Source organism: Scyliorhinus canicula, unplaced genomic scaffold, assembly GCF_902713615.1.
Source record: "Scyliorhinus canicula unplaced genomic scaffold, sScyCan1.1, whole genome shotgun sequence".
NCBI lineage: Eukaryota > Metazoa > Chordata > Chondrichthyes > Carcharhiniformes > Scyliorhinidae > Scyliorhinus > Scyliorhinus canicula.
In genome coordinates this window covers 1-18864 of record NW_024056022.1, presented here as the reverse complement: position 1 = coordinate 18864, position 18864 = coordinate 1, and the positions used below count along the sequence as shown (strand labels likewise).

At 46.2% G+C, this 18864-nt stretch overlaps 1 protein-coding gene across 5 annotated transcripts; it reads right to left on the bottom strand.

Annotated features, from left to right (window-relative positions):
• Positions 1-3201: 3201 nt before the first annotated feature.
• Positions 3202-17185, bottom strand: LOC119961639 (gastrula zinc finger protein XlCGF7.1-like). Of its 5 annotated transcripts, none has more exons than XM_038788926.1 (2): positions 16992-17185; positions 3202-4566 (listed from the first exon to the last, which is right to left on the bottom strand). In XM_038788926.1, the coding sequence occupies exon 2, from the start codon at positions 4437-4439 to the stop codon at positions 3543-3545; it is 897 nt and encodes a 298-aa protein (XP_038644854.1). In that variant the 5' UTR covers positions 4440-4566; positions 16992-17185; the 3' UTR covers positions 3202-3542. The 5 variants fall into 5 exon arrangements, 3 of the variants coding, with proteins under 3 accessions (XP_038644854.1, XP_038644855.1, XP_038644856.1); XM_038788927.1 differs by lacking the exon at positions 16992-17185 and adding an exon at positions 5355-5412; XM_038788928.1 differs by lacking the exon at positions 16992-17185 and adding an exon at positions 4925-5398.
• Positions 17186-18864: the final 1679 nt, after the last annotated feature.

The window sequence follows — 18864 nt, the reverse complement described above, 5'->3', positions numbered from 1 at the left end:
GCGCGAGCATTTATCAAATAGTGATCATAACATGACTGAATTCAATGTAGCGTTTGAAAGTGAAAAGCATGATTCAGATACGAGAATTTTAGACTTGGGTGAGGCTGACTTTAACGGAATGAAACAGAGACCATCCACGGTAAACTGGGAACATCTCATTAACAACTGAAGATCAGTGGAGAATATTTTAAAAAACATTTCATGAGATATAGAGTGAGTATATATCCCTCAGAGGAAAAGGCTCCTCTTCACACAAAGAAAATAGTCCCGAACAACTAAAGATGTTAGGGGCAGCATAAAACTAAAAGTGAGGGCGTACAAAAATGCACAACATGATGCAAAACATGCACAGATCAGGACAAATGGGATAGATACAAAGACCAGTAAAGCAGCTTATAAGAGCTTCTAAACAGGATTATGAAAGGAGGCACAATAAAAGCTGAAAATGGGGATATTGTCAGTGATAATGGGGAAATGGCAGACATGTTGAACAATTACTTTGCCTCAGTGTTTACAGTTGAAAAGAGCGATAACTTGCCGGAAGTCCCGAAAAAGTTAATAGTCGATAGAGGACAGGGACTGAATACAATTAACACAAGTATAGCATCAGTAACTAGGAAATTAATGGCACTAAAGAGTGACAAATCCCCAGGACCTGACGGGTTCCATCCGAGGGTGTTAAAGGAAGTCGGGAGGCACATAGTAGATGCCCGAACTATAAACTTTCAGAGTTCCCTAGATTCAAAGGGGGAAACCAGGGAATTACAGACTGGTTAGCCTAACATCTATGGTGGGAAATCTCCGGATTCTATACTCAGGGAGAGGGGTAACTAAACAGCTCGAAGGATTTTGATCGATCAGGGAGAGTCAACATGGATTGGTGAAGGGAAGGTTATGCTGACAAATCTCAGTGAATATTTTGAAGAGGTGAATGAGCCAGTGGACAGGAGAATGTCTATTGATGTTATTAACTTGGACTGCCAGAGGCATTTGACCAAGTCCCACATAAGAGTCTGTTAACTGAAGTGAAAGCCCATGGAGTTGTGGGAAAATTATTAACATGGTTAGGAATTGGTTGAGTGGCAGGTGACAGAGGGGGATAATGGGAAGTACTCTAATTGGTAGGATGTGACGAGTGGTGTATCACAGGGATATGTGTTGGGACCTCAATTAGTCACATTATTCATGAACGACTTGGATGATGGCATAGAAAGTCATATATCGAAATCTGCAGATGATACAAAGTTAGGTGGCATTGTAGACAGTCTAGACCAGCAGTTCTCAACCTTTTTTAACCCATGGACCCCTTTTCCTCTTAATCTTTTTTTGTGGAGCCCCATAGCCATTCCACAGAAAGAAAAGCTTCTTATATGCGTGGTAAACTAATCCTAAAGTCCATCTACCTTACCGTGAGGGTTGGAAACGGATTAGCGGTATTTTCGCACGTTGCCAAACTTATTCTAATATGAAAAATAATGAAAAAATCTTTTAACTTACTAAATTGAATTAAATTACTCTTAAAATAACCAATTCATATCAAATATACACAGTTTCTAGTGATTACTGTGTTAAAGAGAGAGAGAGAGAGAGAAAGGTGAATATTCATCATGAAAACAAACATTTTTTTCATCTACTTGATTCTCAGTAATAACAATTGTTCTGAAGTAGAATTGCTCCATGGACCACTAAAATATCACCGTGGACCCCCAATTCGGTATTTTTTTTGTGTGGACCCCCTAGTAATGTTACATGGACCCCACATGTTCCATGTGGACCCTGGTTGAGAACCACTGGTCTAGACGATAGCATAAAATTGCAAGAAGATTTTGACAGACTAGGAGAATGGGCAAAATTGTGGCAGATGGAATTCAATGTTAGCAAGTGGGAGGTTGTTCATTTTGAACCAAAAAAAGGTTCGAATCATAGGATCCCTACAGTGCAGAAGGAAGCCATTCAGTCTATCGAGTCTGCACCATCCCCACTCCCCTGTCCCAATAACTCCTTACCTAACCTACACATCTTGGTACATCGAGTATGCACCGAACCTCCAAAAAGCAGCCCACCGAGGCCCACTCCCCCACCCGATTCCCATAACCCTACCTAACTGTTGGACAGGAAGGGGTAATTTAGAATGGCAAATCCACCTAACCTGCACCTCTGCCGACTGGTAGGAAATCAGAGCACCCGGAGGAAACCCACGCAGTCATGGGGCGAGCGTACAAAATCCACATAATCTGTCACCCAAGATCGGAATCAAATCCGGGTCCCTGGCGCTGTGATGCAGCAGTGCTAACCACTGTGCCGCCCCGAGCAGGGTACTTTCTGAATGGGAAGAGGCTAAGTACAGTGGATGTCCAAAGGGACTTTGGAGCTCAGGTGCACAATCTGTGAAATACCACAAACAAGTGCAGAAAATAATCAAAAAGGCTAACGGAGGGCAGCACGGTGGCCTAGTGGTTAGCACAACCGCCTCACGGCGCTGAGGTCCCAGGTTCGATCCCGGCTCTGGGTCACTGTCCGTGTGGAGTTTGCACATTCTCCCCGTGTCTGCGTGGGTTTCGCCCCCACAACCCAAAAACGTGCAGAGTAGGTGGATTGGCCACGCTAAATTGCCCCTTAATTGGAAAAATGATTGGGTACACTAAATTTATTTTAAAAAAGGCTAACGGAATGCTAGCATTCATATCTCGAGGATTATATCATAACGACACAGAGGTTATGCTGCAGCTATACAATACGCTGGTTTAAAAACCCTGGTTAGACCCCACTTGGATTCACTATGAGCGGTTCTGGGCCTCACACTTTAGAAAGGATATATGGACCTTGGAGGGAGTGCAACAGGGATTTACAAAAATGATACCTTGACTATAAGGGTTAAGGTGCAAAGAGGGATTACACAAATTAAACCTGTTTTCACTGAAATTTAGAAGGTTAAGGGATGATCTGATCAAAGTCTCGCAGGTATTAACAGGAGAAGATAAGGTTGATAAAGGTTAACTATTTTCATTGGTTGGAGACTCTAAAACTAGGGGCATACTCTGAAAATTAAGGCCAGACCTTTCAGGAGAGACGTTAGGAAGCACTTCTTCATAAAAAGGAAGGACTTCTTTATAAAAAGGATGGGAGAGGTTTGGAACTCTCCCACAGACTGAAGTTGAAGCTAGAACAGTTGTTCATTTTAAATCAGAGATAGATAGATTTGTGTTAAGCAAAGGTATTCAGGGACATGGGCCAAAGGCAGGTACATGAGGATAGGCCACAGATCAGCCATGATCTCATTGAATGGCGGGAAAGGTTTGAGGGGCTGAATGGCCTACTCCGGTTCCTATGTCCCTACAATACAATATATTTAATATAATAAACATTCATCACAACTGTGCAAGATAAAATTAATACATTACATCTGCTTCTGTGAACCATTTCAGTGAAAATGTGCCCTCACTCAGAGATTCAGTCACTGGAATGAAAATTCAGACACCAGCCAGTGCAACAGAAACAAACCCTCCGACTCTAACAGCACTAACTGTCAGAATGAACATGGGTCAGTCCTGGATGTGATTAACAGCAGCAACAACAGCAGAATCCAACTCCTGTAATGACTTGTGAACTCGCTGGTGTATCTGAAGGTGGGCTGTACGTTTAAATCCTTTCCCACACACGGAGCAGATAAACGGCTTCTCATCAGTGTGAAGTCGCTGGTGTGTTAGCAAGTTGGATGAATTGGTAAATCTCTTCCCACACACAGAGCAGATGAATGGTCTTTCCCCAGTGTGAACTCGCTGGTGTTTTTGCAGGTTGGATAACTGAATGAATCCCTTCCCACACAAGGAGCAGGTGAATGGCTTCTCCCCAGTGTGGACTCGCCAGTGTCTGACTAGACTGGATGGATCTCCAAATCCCTTCCCACACACAGTGCAGGTGAATGGTCTCTCCCCAGTGTGAACTCGCTGGTGTCTCTGCAGGCTGGATAACTGAGTGAATCCCTTCCCACAGTCAGAACAGGTGAATGGCCTCTCCCCAGTGTGAACACGCAAGTGTGCAAGCAGGCTGGATGAGTCAACGAATCGCTTCCCACACACGGAGCAAGTGAATGGTCTCTCCCCAGTGTGAACTTGCTGGTGTCTCTGCAGGTTGTATTGACATCCGAATGCCTTCAAACACATGGAGCAGGTAAACGGTTTCTCCCCAGTGTGAACTTGCTGGTGTTTGCGTAGGCCGGGTGAAGTAGTAAATCCTTTCCCACACTCGGAGCAGATGAACGGTGTCACCTCGCTGTGAACTCGCTGGTGTGTCCGCAGGTTGGATAAAGTTCTAAATCCCTTCTCGCACTGAGAACAGATGAACGGTCTCTCCCCGGTGTGAGTGCGTCGATGGGTTTCCAGCCGAGATGGGAAAGTGAATTCCTTCCCACAATCCCCACATTTCCACGGATTCCCCATGGTGCGGGTCACACTGATGGTAAAATGGCCGATGGTTTTCCTGTCCTAACGAATCGATTGACTGTCAGATCTTGATGTGAAGTTTGGTTTGAGATTTCATTGCAGCAAATCGTCTCCTTTTGATATCCTGTTGAAAGAGTTTATAAATGTCATCACTTAGTACAGCTCAGAAATTCAGAACAGAGAATTTTAGTTTCTGTGGAACTTGCTTTCTCATTCGCCCAAACCTCTGAATTTCCATCCCCTGCTCCCTCCCTACCTCACCCCACACTCGCCCCCCACACACTGGCTCCCTCCATACACACTCCCCCACCCCCACACATACACTCACTCCCCCACCCCCACACACACTCACTCCCCCACCCCCACACATATACTCACTCCCCCACCCCCACACATATACTCACTCCCCCACCCCCACACATATACTCACTCCCCCACCCCCACACATATACTCACTCCCCCACCCCCACACATATACTCACTCCCTCCATTCTCACTCTGCTGCATCGAAGATACACCCTCCCTATTCTCCTGAAGGAGCTAACTCATGCTGATGGACAGATCTGCACAGCATTTCCTGTTCTCGACGGAGAGATCTTAAGAACATCAGGAGCAGGAGTCGGCCATTCGGCCCATCAATCCTGCTCTTCTATTTAATAAGATCATGGCTGATCGGATTGTGACCTTAAACTTCATTTTCTTCCTGTCACCCATAACCCTCAACTCCCTTTTGTATCTAACTGAGCCTTGAATATATTTAATGAAGCAGCTTCCACTGCTGTCTGGGAATTTCCTTCCTTGCCAGAGATCAGAGTCCTCATTGATCTTAGCTCCGCAGCTGCAACCAGGGAGCTGACAATGATGGTGAAGGGTTTGCGGATCCACAAAGTGTTTCCAAATCCTCCCACCCACCGCCTGACGCTGACTCCGCTTCTCCGGCTCCTTCCGCCAAAGGCCTCGGCCCCGCACATGCGCAATAATGTTCAGCCCTAGCAGCTGCACCACGCATGCTCCAGCTCCCTGGGAATGATTGACGGCGGATCGCGACCAATAGAAAGTGGGGACGGGGCTGGAGGACCGTGTGGACAAGGCCGGTCCTCCAGCCAATCAGAGACAATGAGACAAGAGACAATCAGAGACAGCTGAGCTGTCTCGGGTCCGCGGTCGGTGCCGGGGGAGTTGGCGGTGCTCCGGGAGGACAGATCTGCCAGGTTGGTGGAAAGGCATCAAACATGCTTTTCAAGCTGAAACCATGAGAAATAACTTCTCAGTCCCCATATTTGCACCGAACAGAGCCACAACTTCTCGTGATAGGCCTTAGTTGACGCCACCTTTCTGGTGGGGTGGAGATGCCGCCTCTGGGCTGGGGTGAGCCCAGGGTGAAGTCTCACAAACCCAGGGTAAAGTCCAACAGGTTTATTGGAAATCACAAGCTTTCGGAGCGCTGCTCCTTCCTCAGGTGAAGTGGAGGCAGGTTCACAGGCACAGCGTAGATAGGCAGAGACACAATTGCCAGATAATTACAGCTGGAATGTGAGTCTATACTATAGGAACGCAGTGAGTGGAGTGAGGGATAATCACAGTAATCGAGGTGTGAATTGTCTCAAACCAGGACAGTGAGTAGATTATGTAAACCCAGGCAGTATGGTAGGGGTTACATGTAATGTGATATGAACCCGAGATCCCGGTTCAGGCAGGCCTCACGCGAGCAGAGTTTGACGACCAGTTTCTGCTTGGCAATTCTGGGTTGTCTGTGTCTTTTAAAAAAGAAATTTAGAGTATCCAATTTTTTTTTTCAATTAAGGGGCAATTTAGTGTGGCCAATCCACCTAACCTGCACATCTTTGGGTTGTGGGGGGAACCCACGCAAACTGCACACCGACAGTGACTCAGCGCCAGGATTCAAACCCGGGTCCTCAGCGCCAAGGTCCCAGTGCTAACCACTGTGCCACATGCCGTCCTTGTTGTCGTGTGTTTTGAAGGCCGCCTTGGAGAATGTTTACCCGAAGACTGGAAGCTCAATCTTTCTGGTGGGCAAGATGCAGCAAGGCGCATGTCCGGCCGCCATCAGTGTAAGGGGCAAAATTTTGAATGACTGGGAGGAGGTTGTTCCCTATTGTTCAGAATGGAGACAACATGTCCATCAAACAGCATTAGCCTTTGATCTGGGGAATTTGACCCTCCATTTCCCTTGTTTGCAGGGACCCAGATGATAAGTAGAGAAGTAAAGGAAAATAAGTGAATTCTGCTCTCTGGATCTCTCTCCCTCCTGGGACAGCGTGCTCCAAGCCTCCAAAGATTTGTGGGTCTGTTCTTTACTCTGGGCCTGAATCCATCTCCATCTGCTTCACCCCTGCTCTCCCTGATCACCTTCCACCATTGTTCTCTGTCTCCAGTAATGAATGAGTTTAACATTTTAAATATATTTAGCATGGTTCCATTGATCAGAAACTGAACTGGACTAGCCACATTAATACTGTGGCTACCAGGGCAGGTCAAAGGCTAGGAATCCTACAGTGAGTAACTCACCACCTGACTCCCCTAAAAGCCTGTCCATCACCTGTCGGGCACAAGTCAGGACTGTAATGGAATACTCTCCACTTGCCTGGCTGAGTGCAGTTCTAAAAACACTAAAGAAGGTCTACACCATCCAGGACAAAGCAGCCCCGCTTGATTCCCCCCCCCCTTCCACAAACATTGAAACCCTCCACCACCGACTAACAGTGGCAGCCATGTGTACCATCTACAAGATGCACTGCAGTAACTCACCAAGGTTCTTTAGACAACACATTCCAAACCCACGACCGCTACCATCTAGAAGGACAAGAGTAGCAGTTACCTGGGAACCTCACCACCTGGGGGCTTCCCTCCAAGTCACTCACCACCCTGAGCTGGAAATATAACGCCGCTCCTCCTGTCGCTGGGGCAACATCCTGGAACCACCTCCCTAACAGCACAGTGAATGTACCTACATGCCCAGACCTGCAACGGTTCAAGAAGGCAACTCAGCACCATCTTCTGAAGGGCATCTTAGGATGGACAATAAATGCTGGCCTAACCAGCATCCTGTAAATTATTACTTTTTTTAATGTTATTGTACTTCCACTGACCAATCCTAATTGAGGTTTCCATCACTGCTTATCCTCCGACCATCTCACTGCACCTTTCAGAGTCAGGAATTGTTTTTTCCTGAGGCGTAATGCATTTCTCTTCCACTTCTGAGCTTATATTGACGATTTTTATTACCTGGAGTTCATTCTGCACAAAATGAAAATGTGAAATCTGTTTCCCTCCCCACAGATCCTGCTGAGTGTTTCCAGCATTTCCTCTTTTTATTTCAGCTTTCCAGCAGCTGCAGTATTTTGATTTTTTATTGCAAACGTTGCTCATGGAAACACAGACAGACCAATTAAGAGCCAGTTTATAGCAGGGTGGGTCTGGAGGCAGAATCTGGTCCATGGCCTCCAGTGTAAGTCTTTTTTCATTGTATCATTGAGTGATTACAATACAGACAGGGGCCGGGGCCATTCAGGCTGTCTTGCCTGTGCTAGCTCTCTACAAGAGCAAGACAAGAGCAGGGAGGAGACAAGAGAGAGAGAGTGAATCAAGGGCAGGGAGGAGATGAGAGTGAGTCAAGGGCAGGGAGGAGATTACACAGCGAGAGAGAGACAACCACTGAGGTGGAAATAAACGGTCTTGGTTATGATGTGGTTGGAAACCCATATTTAGGTGAAAGATGACACTGAGGTTGTGAACCGTCTGATTCAGACAGTTCCCAGGGAGAGGGATGGAGCCACTGGTGAGGGAGTGGAGTTTATAGCTGGGACTGAAGACAAGGCTTCAGTTTTGTCAATAATTAAATTGAGAGGAAATTTCTGCTTATCTAGTGCTGGATATCTGATTAGTCAGGACGGTATGTTACTTGGAGGGGAACGAGAAGATGATGATGTTCAACATGGAAGATTATTATTATTAATATATACCTGCTATCCCAGTCCTTTTGGTGGTACATGTTGAGGGTTGGCAGACTTTTGTCGAGTTGTAGCTATATAAACTTCATCCCCTTCAACCCTGCTGCTCCACGTCGCTCTCTCTCTTTGTGTTTTTGTGGGTTCTCTCTCACTCCCTTTTTTCTGTTTTAAATCAGTTACACAGGACATTGGAAAAGTCGGCAATTTATCATCACCTGAATATCATCAGATTTTGAACATGGAAGAGAAAAGCACTGTTCACAGTGAGGAGAAACCGTTCACATGTTCTGTGTGTGGACGAGGATTCAGACAATCATCTGACCTGTTAAAACATCAGCGCAGTCACACTGGGGAGAGACCGTTCACCTGCTCTCAGTGTGGGAAAGGATTCATTCAGTCATCCAACCTGCTGAGACACCAGCGGATTCACACTGATGAGAGACCGTTTCAATGCCCAGAGTGCGGGAAGTGCTATAAAAGTTCTGGGGATCTCAAGTCCCATCAACGTGTTCACACTGACGAGAGACCGTTCAGATGCTCTCACTGCGGGACTGGGTTCAGGCGATCATTTAACCTCACTCAACACCAGCGAGTTCACACCGGGGAGAGACCATTCACCTGCTCTAACTGTATGAAAGGATTTATTACCCCATCCCAACTGCGGATACACCAACGCATTCACACTGGGGAGAGGCCATTCACTTGCTCCAAGTGTGGGAAGGGGTTCACTTGTGCATCAGCTATGCTGGTTCACCAGAGAATTCACACTAGAGAGAAGCCATTCACCTGCCCTCATTGTGGGAAAGGATTCACTCAGTCATCCAACCTGCTGAGACACCAGCGGATTCACACTGATGAGAGACCGTTAAATGCCTGGGCTGTGAGAAGTACTGTTGAAGCTCCTGGGAACTGAAGTCCCGTCAATGTATTCACACTGATGAAGGATCATTCAGCTGCTCTCCCATTGGGACTGGCTTCAAACGATCATCTGACCTTACTGTACATCAGGGCACTCACACTGAGAGAGGCCGTTCACCTGCTCTGAGTGTGGGAAGGGATTCATTTGTTCATCACACTTGCTGACACACCAGAAGGTTCACACTGGTGAGACCTTTTAAATGTCCAGATTGTGGGAATTCTTTAATAATCCTTATTGTCACAAGTGGGCTTACATTAACACTGCAATGAAGTTACTGTGTAAAGCCCCGAGTCGCTACATTCCAGCGCCTGGTCGGGTATAATGAGGGAAAATTCAGACAGTCCAAAGTACCTAATGGGACTTGTGGGAGGAAACCGGAGCACCCTGAGGAAACCCATGCAGACACGGAGAGAACGTGCAGACGCCGCACAGACAGTGACCCGAGCTGGGAATCGAACCTGGGATCCTGGCGCTGTGAAGCTGTAGTGGTAGCCATTATGCTACTGTGCTGCCCACTGGAGCCCTGATATCCCACCAACTTGTTCACACTGCTGAGAGACGGTTCAAGTGCTCTCACTGTGACAGTAGGTTTAGGCATTCATCTGACCTCACTGTACATCACAGTCACACTGCCGAGAGTCCATTCACTTACTCTGAATGTGGGAAAGGATTCAGTATCGCATCGTGCCTTCAGACACCAGAGAATTCTGACTGGGCAGAGGCCATTCACCTGCTCTGAATGTGGGAAAGGATTCAGTATTGCATCCCGCCTTCAGACACCAGAGAATTCAGACTGGGGAGACGCCATTCACCTGCTCTGAATGTGGGAAGAGATTTAGTCAGTCATCCCAACTGCGGATACATCGGTGCATTCACACTGCGGAGAGGCCATTCTCTTGCCCGGAGTGTGGGAAGGGATTTATTCAGTCATTCCAACTGTGGATACACCAGCGAGTTCACACTGGGGAGAAACCAGTCAGTTGATCTGTGTGTGGAAAACAATTCACTCATTCATCCTACCTACTGATCCACCAGCGACTTCACACTGGGGAGAGGCCATTCACCTGTTCCAAGTGTAGGATGGGATTTACTCACTTGTCCAACCTGGTGAGACATCAGGCAGTTCACACTGATGAGTGACCTATTAAATGCCCAGACTGCGGGAAGTGCTGTAAACTTTACGAGGACCTTTATCTCCCATTGACGTGTTCACTGATGTGAGTGAGTTCAGGCGCTCTCACTGTGGGACTGGATTCAGGCAAACATCTCACCTCACAGTTCACCATTGCACTCACTCTGGGAAGAGGCCATCTCATGCTCAGAGTGTGGGAGGAGAGTCAATTAGACATACACCCTTCTGAGACAGCAGTGTATTCATACTGGGGAGAGGCCAACCATCTGCTCTCTGTGTGTGTGTGTGTGTGTAGGGAGTATCACAGTCACACAGTCTGCTGTTGGACAGTCATTCACTTGCTGTGTGTGTGTGTGTGTGTGTAGGGATTCACTGTCACACAGTCTGCTGTTGGACAGTCATTTACTTTCTCCATGTGTGGAAATGTTTCAACTGACCTGATGAAAGTTTGCACTGGGCTGAGACTGTTCACTGCTCTGAGTGGGAAGGGATTCACTCAGTCGTTTAAACCTTTAACTCATCAGTAAGTTCACACTGCACAGAGGGTGTGTGTGTGCTGCCTGGAAACACTGTTTCTGATAATGGAATTCATATTGATCAGAGATCCTGGAATTCATTACAAATTGGTAGTGTTGCTCCCTAAAAACTAAATATACCATGTGTTTTTTTTTCTTTTTTATAAATTTAGATTAGCCAATTATTTTTTCCAATTAAGGGGCAATTTAGTGTGGCCAATCCGCCTACTCTGCACATTTTTGGTCGTGGGGACGAAACCCACGCAAACACGGGGAGAATGTGCAAACTCCACACGGACAGTGACCCAGAGCCGGGATCGAACCTGGGACCTCAGCGCCATGAGGCGGTTGTGCTAACCACTAGGCCACCGTGCTGCCCTACCATGTGTTTTTACCGAATTATCCATATCACTTAATACAAGCTCGGAAAATAAGAAACAATGAGCCATTGGTTTAATGTTTTTATTTCTATCACATAACCCATTCCAGAGACCGTGAGATTACTGGATACTGACGGGAGGTCTCATCAGAAAGATCAGTGAGCACGTTATTCTATTCTGATCAATCTGCTCGAAGGTAGATCTGGTCAGGAACACCGAGCTTTTGTGTATTGATTCTTTTTGACTTTAGTAACGTGTTCTTAACTTATCAACAGATTCTGGTTATTTATTTATCAAAGTGGAACACATGAACCCATTAATTCATTTGGTAAATTATGTCATGCTCTTTAGTCAGTCTGTGTGATATGGTCACCGTGTTTCTCATGGTTTATAACTGAATATCTCATCTCTTCCTTAAAAACTTAATGTCTTTGTATTAAGTCCATCTTAATAGCCTTAGGGGCTGGTTAGCTCACTGGGCTAAATCGCTGGCTTTTAAAGCAGACCAAGCAGGCCAGCAGCACGGTTCAATTCCCGTAACAGCCTCCCCGGACAGGTGCCGGAATGTGGCGACTAGGGGCGTTTCACAGTAACTTCATTGAAGCCTACTCGTGACAATAAGCGATTTTCATTTTTCATTTCATCTCCTGACCCTCTGGCTCAGTGTTGAGAATATACACGGTCTGTCCTTTCAGATTATTTATCTCTCCATGTCTAATCTTATCCTCAGTCTGACCTCTGAGAACCTGTTTGTATTGTAGGTCCTTCGTTTTAATGTAAGTGTCATTACTGTTGAATAAAGTTTATTAATGTTATTCAGATCTTCTCTGTGTTGCCTCCATCTGTCTACATTCCCCATCATGAGAATCAAGAACGTTCTTACTTTTGTAGCCGTAGAGTTTTCTCTTGCTCAGTGCAAACATTTCCATTATATTCTTTCCCCTTGTAACCTGTTTACTTGAATTTCTGTAACATTGTGACCTTTACACACACTTCCCCGAGGGGAACTCCGGGATTTTCTATATGTAAACCGTGATCTCCAAAACCCCCCATTAGTTGGAGATCCATTTCCCAGTCAGGCCTCCAGCATCTTCCCCTCTCTATTCGTGCACAGGTTCCTTTACTCTCAGCTAAATTCAGCCCTCAGCTCCATCACCTGGCTGTCAGTGACACGGACAATAGAGACAGAAAGGTGCACATTGGAAGCAATTTGTGGCTTAGGACCTCCATAAAGGTCAGCAAATTATTTTTTTAAAATTGAATTCCCAGTCAAAAAATTAAAGAATCACACGGCGGGACTTCACGTGTTATGACTTTTAATGCAACAAACAAACTAAAAGGTACTTTAACCTACACATAGAACTTTGCTCTTTTTTAATAATAATAATCTTTATTATTGTCACAAGTAGGCTGACATTAACACTGCAATGAAGATACTGTGAAAAGCCCCTAGTTGCCACAGTACGGCACCTGTTTGAGTACACAGAGGGAGAATTCCGGATGCCAAATTCATCTAACAAGGACACTTTTCGGGACTTGTGGGAGGAAACCGGAGCATCCGGAGGAAACCCACACAGACACAGGGAGAACATGCAGACTCTGTAGAACAGTGGCTCAACTGGGAATTTAACCTGGCGCTATGAAGCACCAGTGCTAACCACTGTGCTACCATAACCACAGTTACGCAATCTAAATTCGAACTGCACGATTATAGTTACTCTGCCCAGCAAGTCAAACTGAATTTCAGAATCAGTCCGAAGTAGTGAGTCATTCCCCAGGATTTACTTGCGTTCTTTTCACAGTCAGGCAGCCGTGAATCCCAGAACTGTCTTTCACAGTGAAAGATTAGCCAGCTGCCAGAAAAAAATGAAGAGTAGGCACAAATAGGCCATTTTCTGGTGGGCAAGATGTAATGAGTGATGTGTCACAGGGGTCAGTGCTGGAGCCTCAGTGCTTTACAATTTATATCAATGACTTTGATGACAGTACCAAAGGTATGCTCACTTAGTTTGCTGATGATTTAGTTTGGGGCCTCACGGTAGCATGGTGGTTAGCATCAATGCTTCACAGCTCCAGGGTCCCAGGTTCGATTCCCGGCTGGGTCACTGTCTGTGTGGAGTCTGCACGTCCTCCCTGTGTGTGCGTGGGTTTCCTCCGGGTGCTCCGGTTTCCTCCCACAGTCCAAAGATGTGCGGGTTAGGTGGATTGGCCATGCTAAATTGCCCGTAGTGTAAGGTTAATGGGGGGATTGTTGGGATACGGGTTACGGGGGTTTAAGTGGGGTGATCATTGCTCGGCACAACATCGAGGGCCGAAGGGCCTGTTCTGTGCTGTACTGTTCTATGTTCTATGATGCAGGCAAAAAGGAAAGGGAGGTGGTGTTGCTTGGATAATAAGGGACGACATCAGAACATCAGTAAGGGTGGATCTCAGATCAGGAATACAAAACGTGGAATATGTTTGGGTGGAGGCAAGAAACAGCATGGGTCAGGAAACATTGGTAAGTGCTGTTATAGGCCACCAAACAGTAGGGGCTGTGTGGGACATGGTATTAATCGGAGATTAGAGAAGCATGTAGCATGGGTAAAACAGGAATGGGTGACTTCAATCTGCATATAGACTGGGTTAACCTAATGGACACTGATGCTGTGGAGGACAAGTTTTTGGAGTGTGTTAGGGACGTGTAATCTACAGCAGTAAGTTGAGGAACTGACTCGAGAACAGGCTTTGTAGATCTAATATTATGCAATGATAAAGGGCTAATTGATAATCGCGCTGAAAACAGCCTTTAGGATGAGTGACCAGAATATTGAATCTGAGGTATTCCAATCTGAAGCCAGGGTATTAAGTTTGAAGGAAATTATGAAGGTTGAAGGGACAAATTAGCTGAGGTGGATTGGGGTAAATACATTAAAATGTATGACAGTCCACATCCAATGGATAGACTTTCAATAACTATTACACAGTTTACATTCCTTCAGAGCACAAGAACCCCAAAAGGTCAGAGAACTAACTACCAGAGGAAGTGAAGTTTTGTAAAAGATTGAAAGAAAAGGCCGATAAAGTTATCAGAAATAGGAATAAACCTGAGGATTGGGACAATTTTATAATAGAGCAAAGGACCAAGACACTGAGAAAGCGAGGGAGAATAGAATATGAATGTGAAACAGCAAATTACATAAAAATGGACGGTGGTAAAGGTTTCTATAGGTACGTAAAAAGGAAACGTTTGTCCGTTCCAGATAGAGTCAGGAGAATTTAGAATGCGGAATAGAGATCTCTGCAGCCACCTCGTTCAACACTCTAGGATGTAGATCATCAGCATTTGGGGATTTATTCACTTTCAACCCCATGTCTCCAGGACTACTTTTTCACCAATACAAATCTCTGCTAGTCCCTTGGTTCTCTGGTGTTTTGGGGACAATTTCTGTATCTTCCTCTGTGAAGACAGACACACATTGTTCAGTTTCTCTGCCATTTCCTTACTCCCCATTATAAACTCTCCTGTCTCTGCCAGGAATGGGCCCACATTGGTCTTTGCTAATCTTTTCCTTTTCACATTCCTGTAGAGCTTTTCCAGTTGGTTTTCATGTTTCTCGCCAGTTTGCTCTCATCAGTTTCTTGATCCTCCTTTGCTGAATTCTAATGGCTCTCATGAATCTTTAACTTTTCTTGTTAGCCAAGGTTGGATCACTTTTCCTGTTGGATTTTTATTCTTTAAAGGAATTTATTGTATTTATTTTGTTGTATTTATGTGAAATAAAAGTTGCAAAAATCCCAGAGGACCATAGGATGCTCTCCCCTTTGACAGAGAGAGAGCTGACTGGAGGTGATTTAACCCGAGGGTCAGTACACCTCAGGCGAGGGGCCTGGTTGAGAAGTTTATTCATGAATAAACTCAGCCAGTACGGGAGTTGAATCCTCACTGTTGGCCTTGCTGTGCATCACCAACCAGCCATCCAGCCAACTGAGCTAGCCGACACCCTGATAAATATGAAATAATTCCTTAAATATTAGGTATTCCCTGTGCCAATCAGTTTCCCAGTTCACCTCAGACAACTTGCCCCTCATACCCTGATAGTTTTCTTCTGTGAGCAACACCCAGATAAATTATACAAAAGACCATGTAACCACCAGGGCCCATCTCCATGGCAACGGTGCAGGCTTTGGGGGTTCCAAACAGAAATGGAAACGAAATATCTTCAAACTTCCAAACACCCTTCACTCTGTGATCCTTGGGCAATGTGAAGCCAGGTATTAGCAACAAGGCTCAAAGAGCATCAACCCACTGGAGGCAAAAGTGGTGAGACCGGTCAGTCGCAGCAGAAAAAGAAACCCTCCACCTATCCCCACTGACCACCAGTCAGTAGAGCAGAAACATAACAGTCAGAATCAAACCCCTGTAATCGATGGTGAAATTGTTGAATGTCACAGGAGGTGCATGAAACATGTAATCCTGTCTCACATGGAGAGGTGGACGGCGTCTCCCTCCCAGTGTTGAACTCGCTGGTGTCTCCGCAGGGGAATAAACGAGTAAAATCCTTTCCCCCACGAGAGCAGATCAATTGGCCTCTCCCCAGTGTGAACTCGCTGGTGTGTGCGCAGGTTGGATAATTGTCATATTATTGTCTGTATTTCAGAATTACAGAAATACACATAGGGACAGGAGTAGGCCATTCAGCCCCTCAAGTCTGTCCTGCCATTTAGTGAGATCATGGCTGATCTGTGATCTAACTCCATATCCATTAATATCTTTTGCTTAACAAAACTCTACCTCAGATTTAAACTTAACAACTGATGCAACTTCACCTGCTGTTTGTGGGAAAGAGTTTCAAACTTCTCCCACCCTGTGTGTGAAGAAGTTCTTCCGAACTCCATCTCTCCTGAACGGTCAAGCCCTAATTTTTTAGACAATGATCCCTACTTTTGGAATCTCCAACCAGTGGAAATAGTTTATCTTTATCTACCCTGTCTTTCCCTGTTAATATCTTAAATACTTCAATCAGATCACACCTTAACCTTCTAATTCTATGGATCACAGGCCGAATGTTATGTTAAATCTTTGGGTAAGAGCCACTGCAATCTCTCCCTCACCTCCCACAGCATCCTGGGACACAATTCATCCAGAATTAGTAATCTAATAATCTTCTGGACGGCACGGTAGCATAGTGGTTAGCACTGTTGCTTCACGCAACAGGGACTTGGGGTCGATTCCCGGCTTCGGCGTCTGCACTTTTCTCCCCATGTCTGCGTGGGTTTCCTCCAAGTGCTCCGATTTCTTCCAACAGTCCGGAAAGATGAGCTTGTTAGATGAATTGACATTTTGAATTCTTCCTCTGCGTACCTGAACAGGCGAGTGGGGGATTTTCACAGCAACTTCATTGCAGTGTTAATGTCAGCCTACTTGTGACACTAATATTAAAGATTATTATGAATGGGCCAAAGGGCCTCTATCTGTGCTGTAAAGAGAGGGAATGAATGAGAAGGACTTTACAGAGAAACTGGCAAAGCCACAACATTCACCAGCTCTAAGGACACACCTTAGGTCCCTTTCCGATCTGAAAGCAGACTGAGCTGGATTTTCATTCCCCTTAATTCATCATTGCTGGGTGATAATCCTGTACTTCCTTACCTCACACCACTGTGACAGCACCTTCACTACACAGACTGCAGCAACTGACCAAACATCACCTTCCCAGTTATTCCTGAAGGCACCGCCTTCCCAACCTGGCCCCTTGCCTGAGGTGTGGTGATCCTCAGGTCACATGACCGCCGGTCAGCTCTCTCTCCCGGGACCAGGCCCTGCTTCACAACCGCCATCTTGGATCACCGGGGAAGCAGAGCGCATGCGCTGGCGTCTTGGTGACGCAGCAGCTGGTGGGCGGGGCCTGAAGGTTTCTGTTCCCATCCGGGTCCTAGTGCCCGGGGTAAATACAGGCCAACAGATTTTTAAGATCTTTCACCCACTCCCAGGCTGCAGCTGATGTTTGTAGCCTGGGCCCCTGGACAAATATTCTGCCCCATAAATAGGAATTTGTAACTCAGAGTGAAGCAGTTTGCTGGACACTCTGTCATGAAGAAACGTTTCAAAAATGTTGCCCCCAACAATGACGACGACTGAGCATGCGCTCTGCTGTTCGCAGCCCCCAATAAAGATGTTGGGTACGCATGCGCACCGCTGCCACAACTAAAGATGGCGGCCGCATAGTCTCGTCTGTAACAAAGCTGCGGCCTCCGCTCAGATCCCCAAGCACCGGTAGGTTATTTTTCCGGATTTTCGGTGCAAATAACATGTTCACGAAGTGTGTCTAACTTGTCTAAGTGTGCCTGATTCATCTCTCCCTCCTTCCCGCCATTCCCACCTTCACGAATTGTGGATCCGAGAACGAACGTCGCCATTAATCACACTGCGCATGCTTCACTCAGCCCAGTCCCGCCCCGTCGTTCACGCTGATTGGTTGGAGGACCAGTCACTCACGACCGGTCCCCCGGACCAGCCCCCTCTCGTCCGATTGGTCCGGCGCTGCCGTCAATCATTGCCCGGGCATTGTGAGGTGTCAGGTGAGAGGTCAGTGTCGGGGTTTAGAATCCCCAGAGCCGAATGTGAAACATTGAACATTCTCCCCGGATTGGCACTAACCTCCCTGCCGACTAGGCCGTGAATCCCCGGGATGAGTTATTTATACTGACTGTCCCGAAGCTGCTCTTCCCTGGATTCGCGCCAACTCCGCTCCCTGCCGACTAGGCCGTGAATCTCCGAGGTAAGTTATTTATACTGACTGTCCCGAAGCGCTTCCTCCCCGGATTCGCACCAACTCTCCTCCCTGCCGACTAGACTTTCAGTGAATTAAAATTTTACCTTTTGCGTTGATGAGATTCATACCTCGGTCTCTGGAAAATTGTTAAGACTTAATCATTAAATCATTAAGCGAGGCTATTTAGCACAGGGGCTAAATTGCTGGCTTTGAAAGCAGGCCAGCGCACGATTCAATTCCTGTACCAGTCCTCCCTGAACAGGCGCCGGAATGTGGTGACTAGGGGCTTTTCACAGTAACTTAATTTGAAGCCTACTCGTGACAATAAGCAATTTTCATGTCAAGACAGTAAACAAGATTGTTTTGAACATTTATCTTCAGCAGATAGAAAAATATTGAAAATGGGATAAGGGTTGTTTGGCTGACAGTCAATCACTGTCCTGTAGGGTAAGGAGTTCTTTTGCTTCCCAATTGGCCGAGGAAGGCAGTGTGTCACAAGGATGGATTTGTTGACCGATTAATGGCTGGAGGATGGGGCCAGGTCATGTGATCAAACCTCCAGGAATACATTTGATCAAAGTTGGCGAGGAGAGAATGTTGTGAATTTATATCCTAAACTGACGTGAGGTTTCTGTAAATTTACAGGATACTGGAAGTGGAGGTTTAACAGACGGGAAACACAAACCAAACGTCACATCGCGATCTGACAGAGTCACTCGATTCATCAGAACCTATCGTTGCTGAATATCA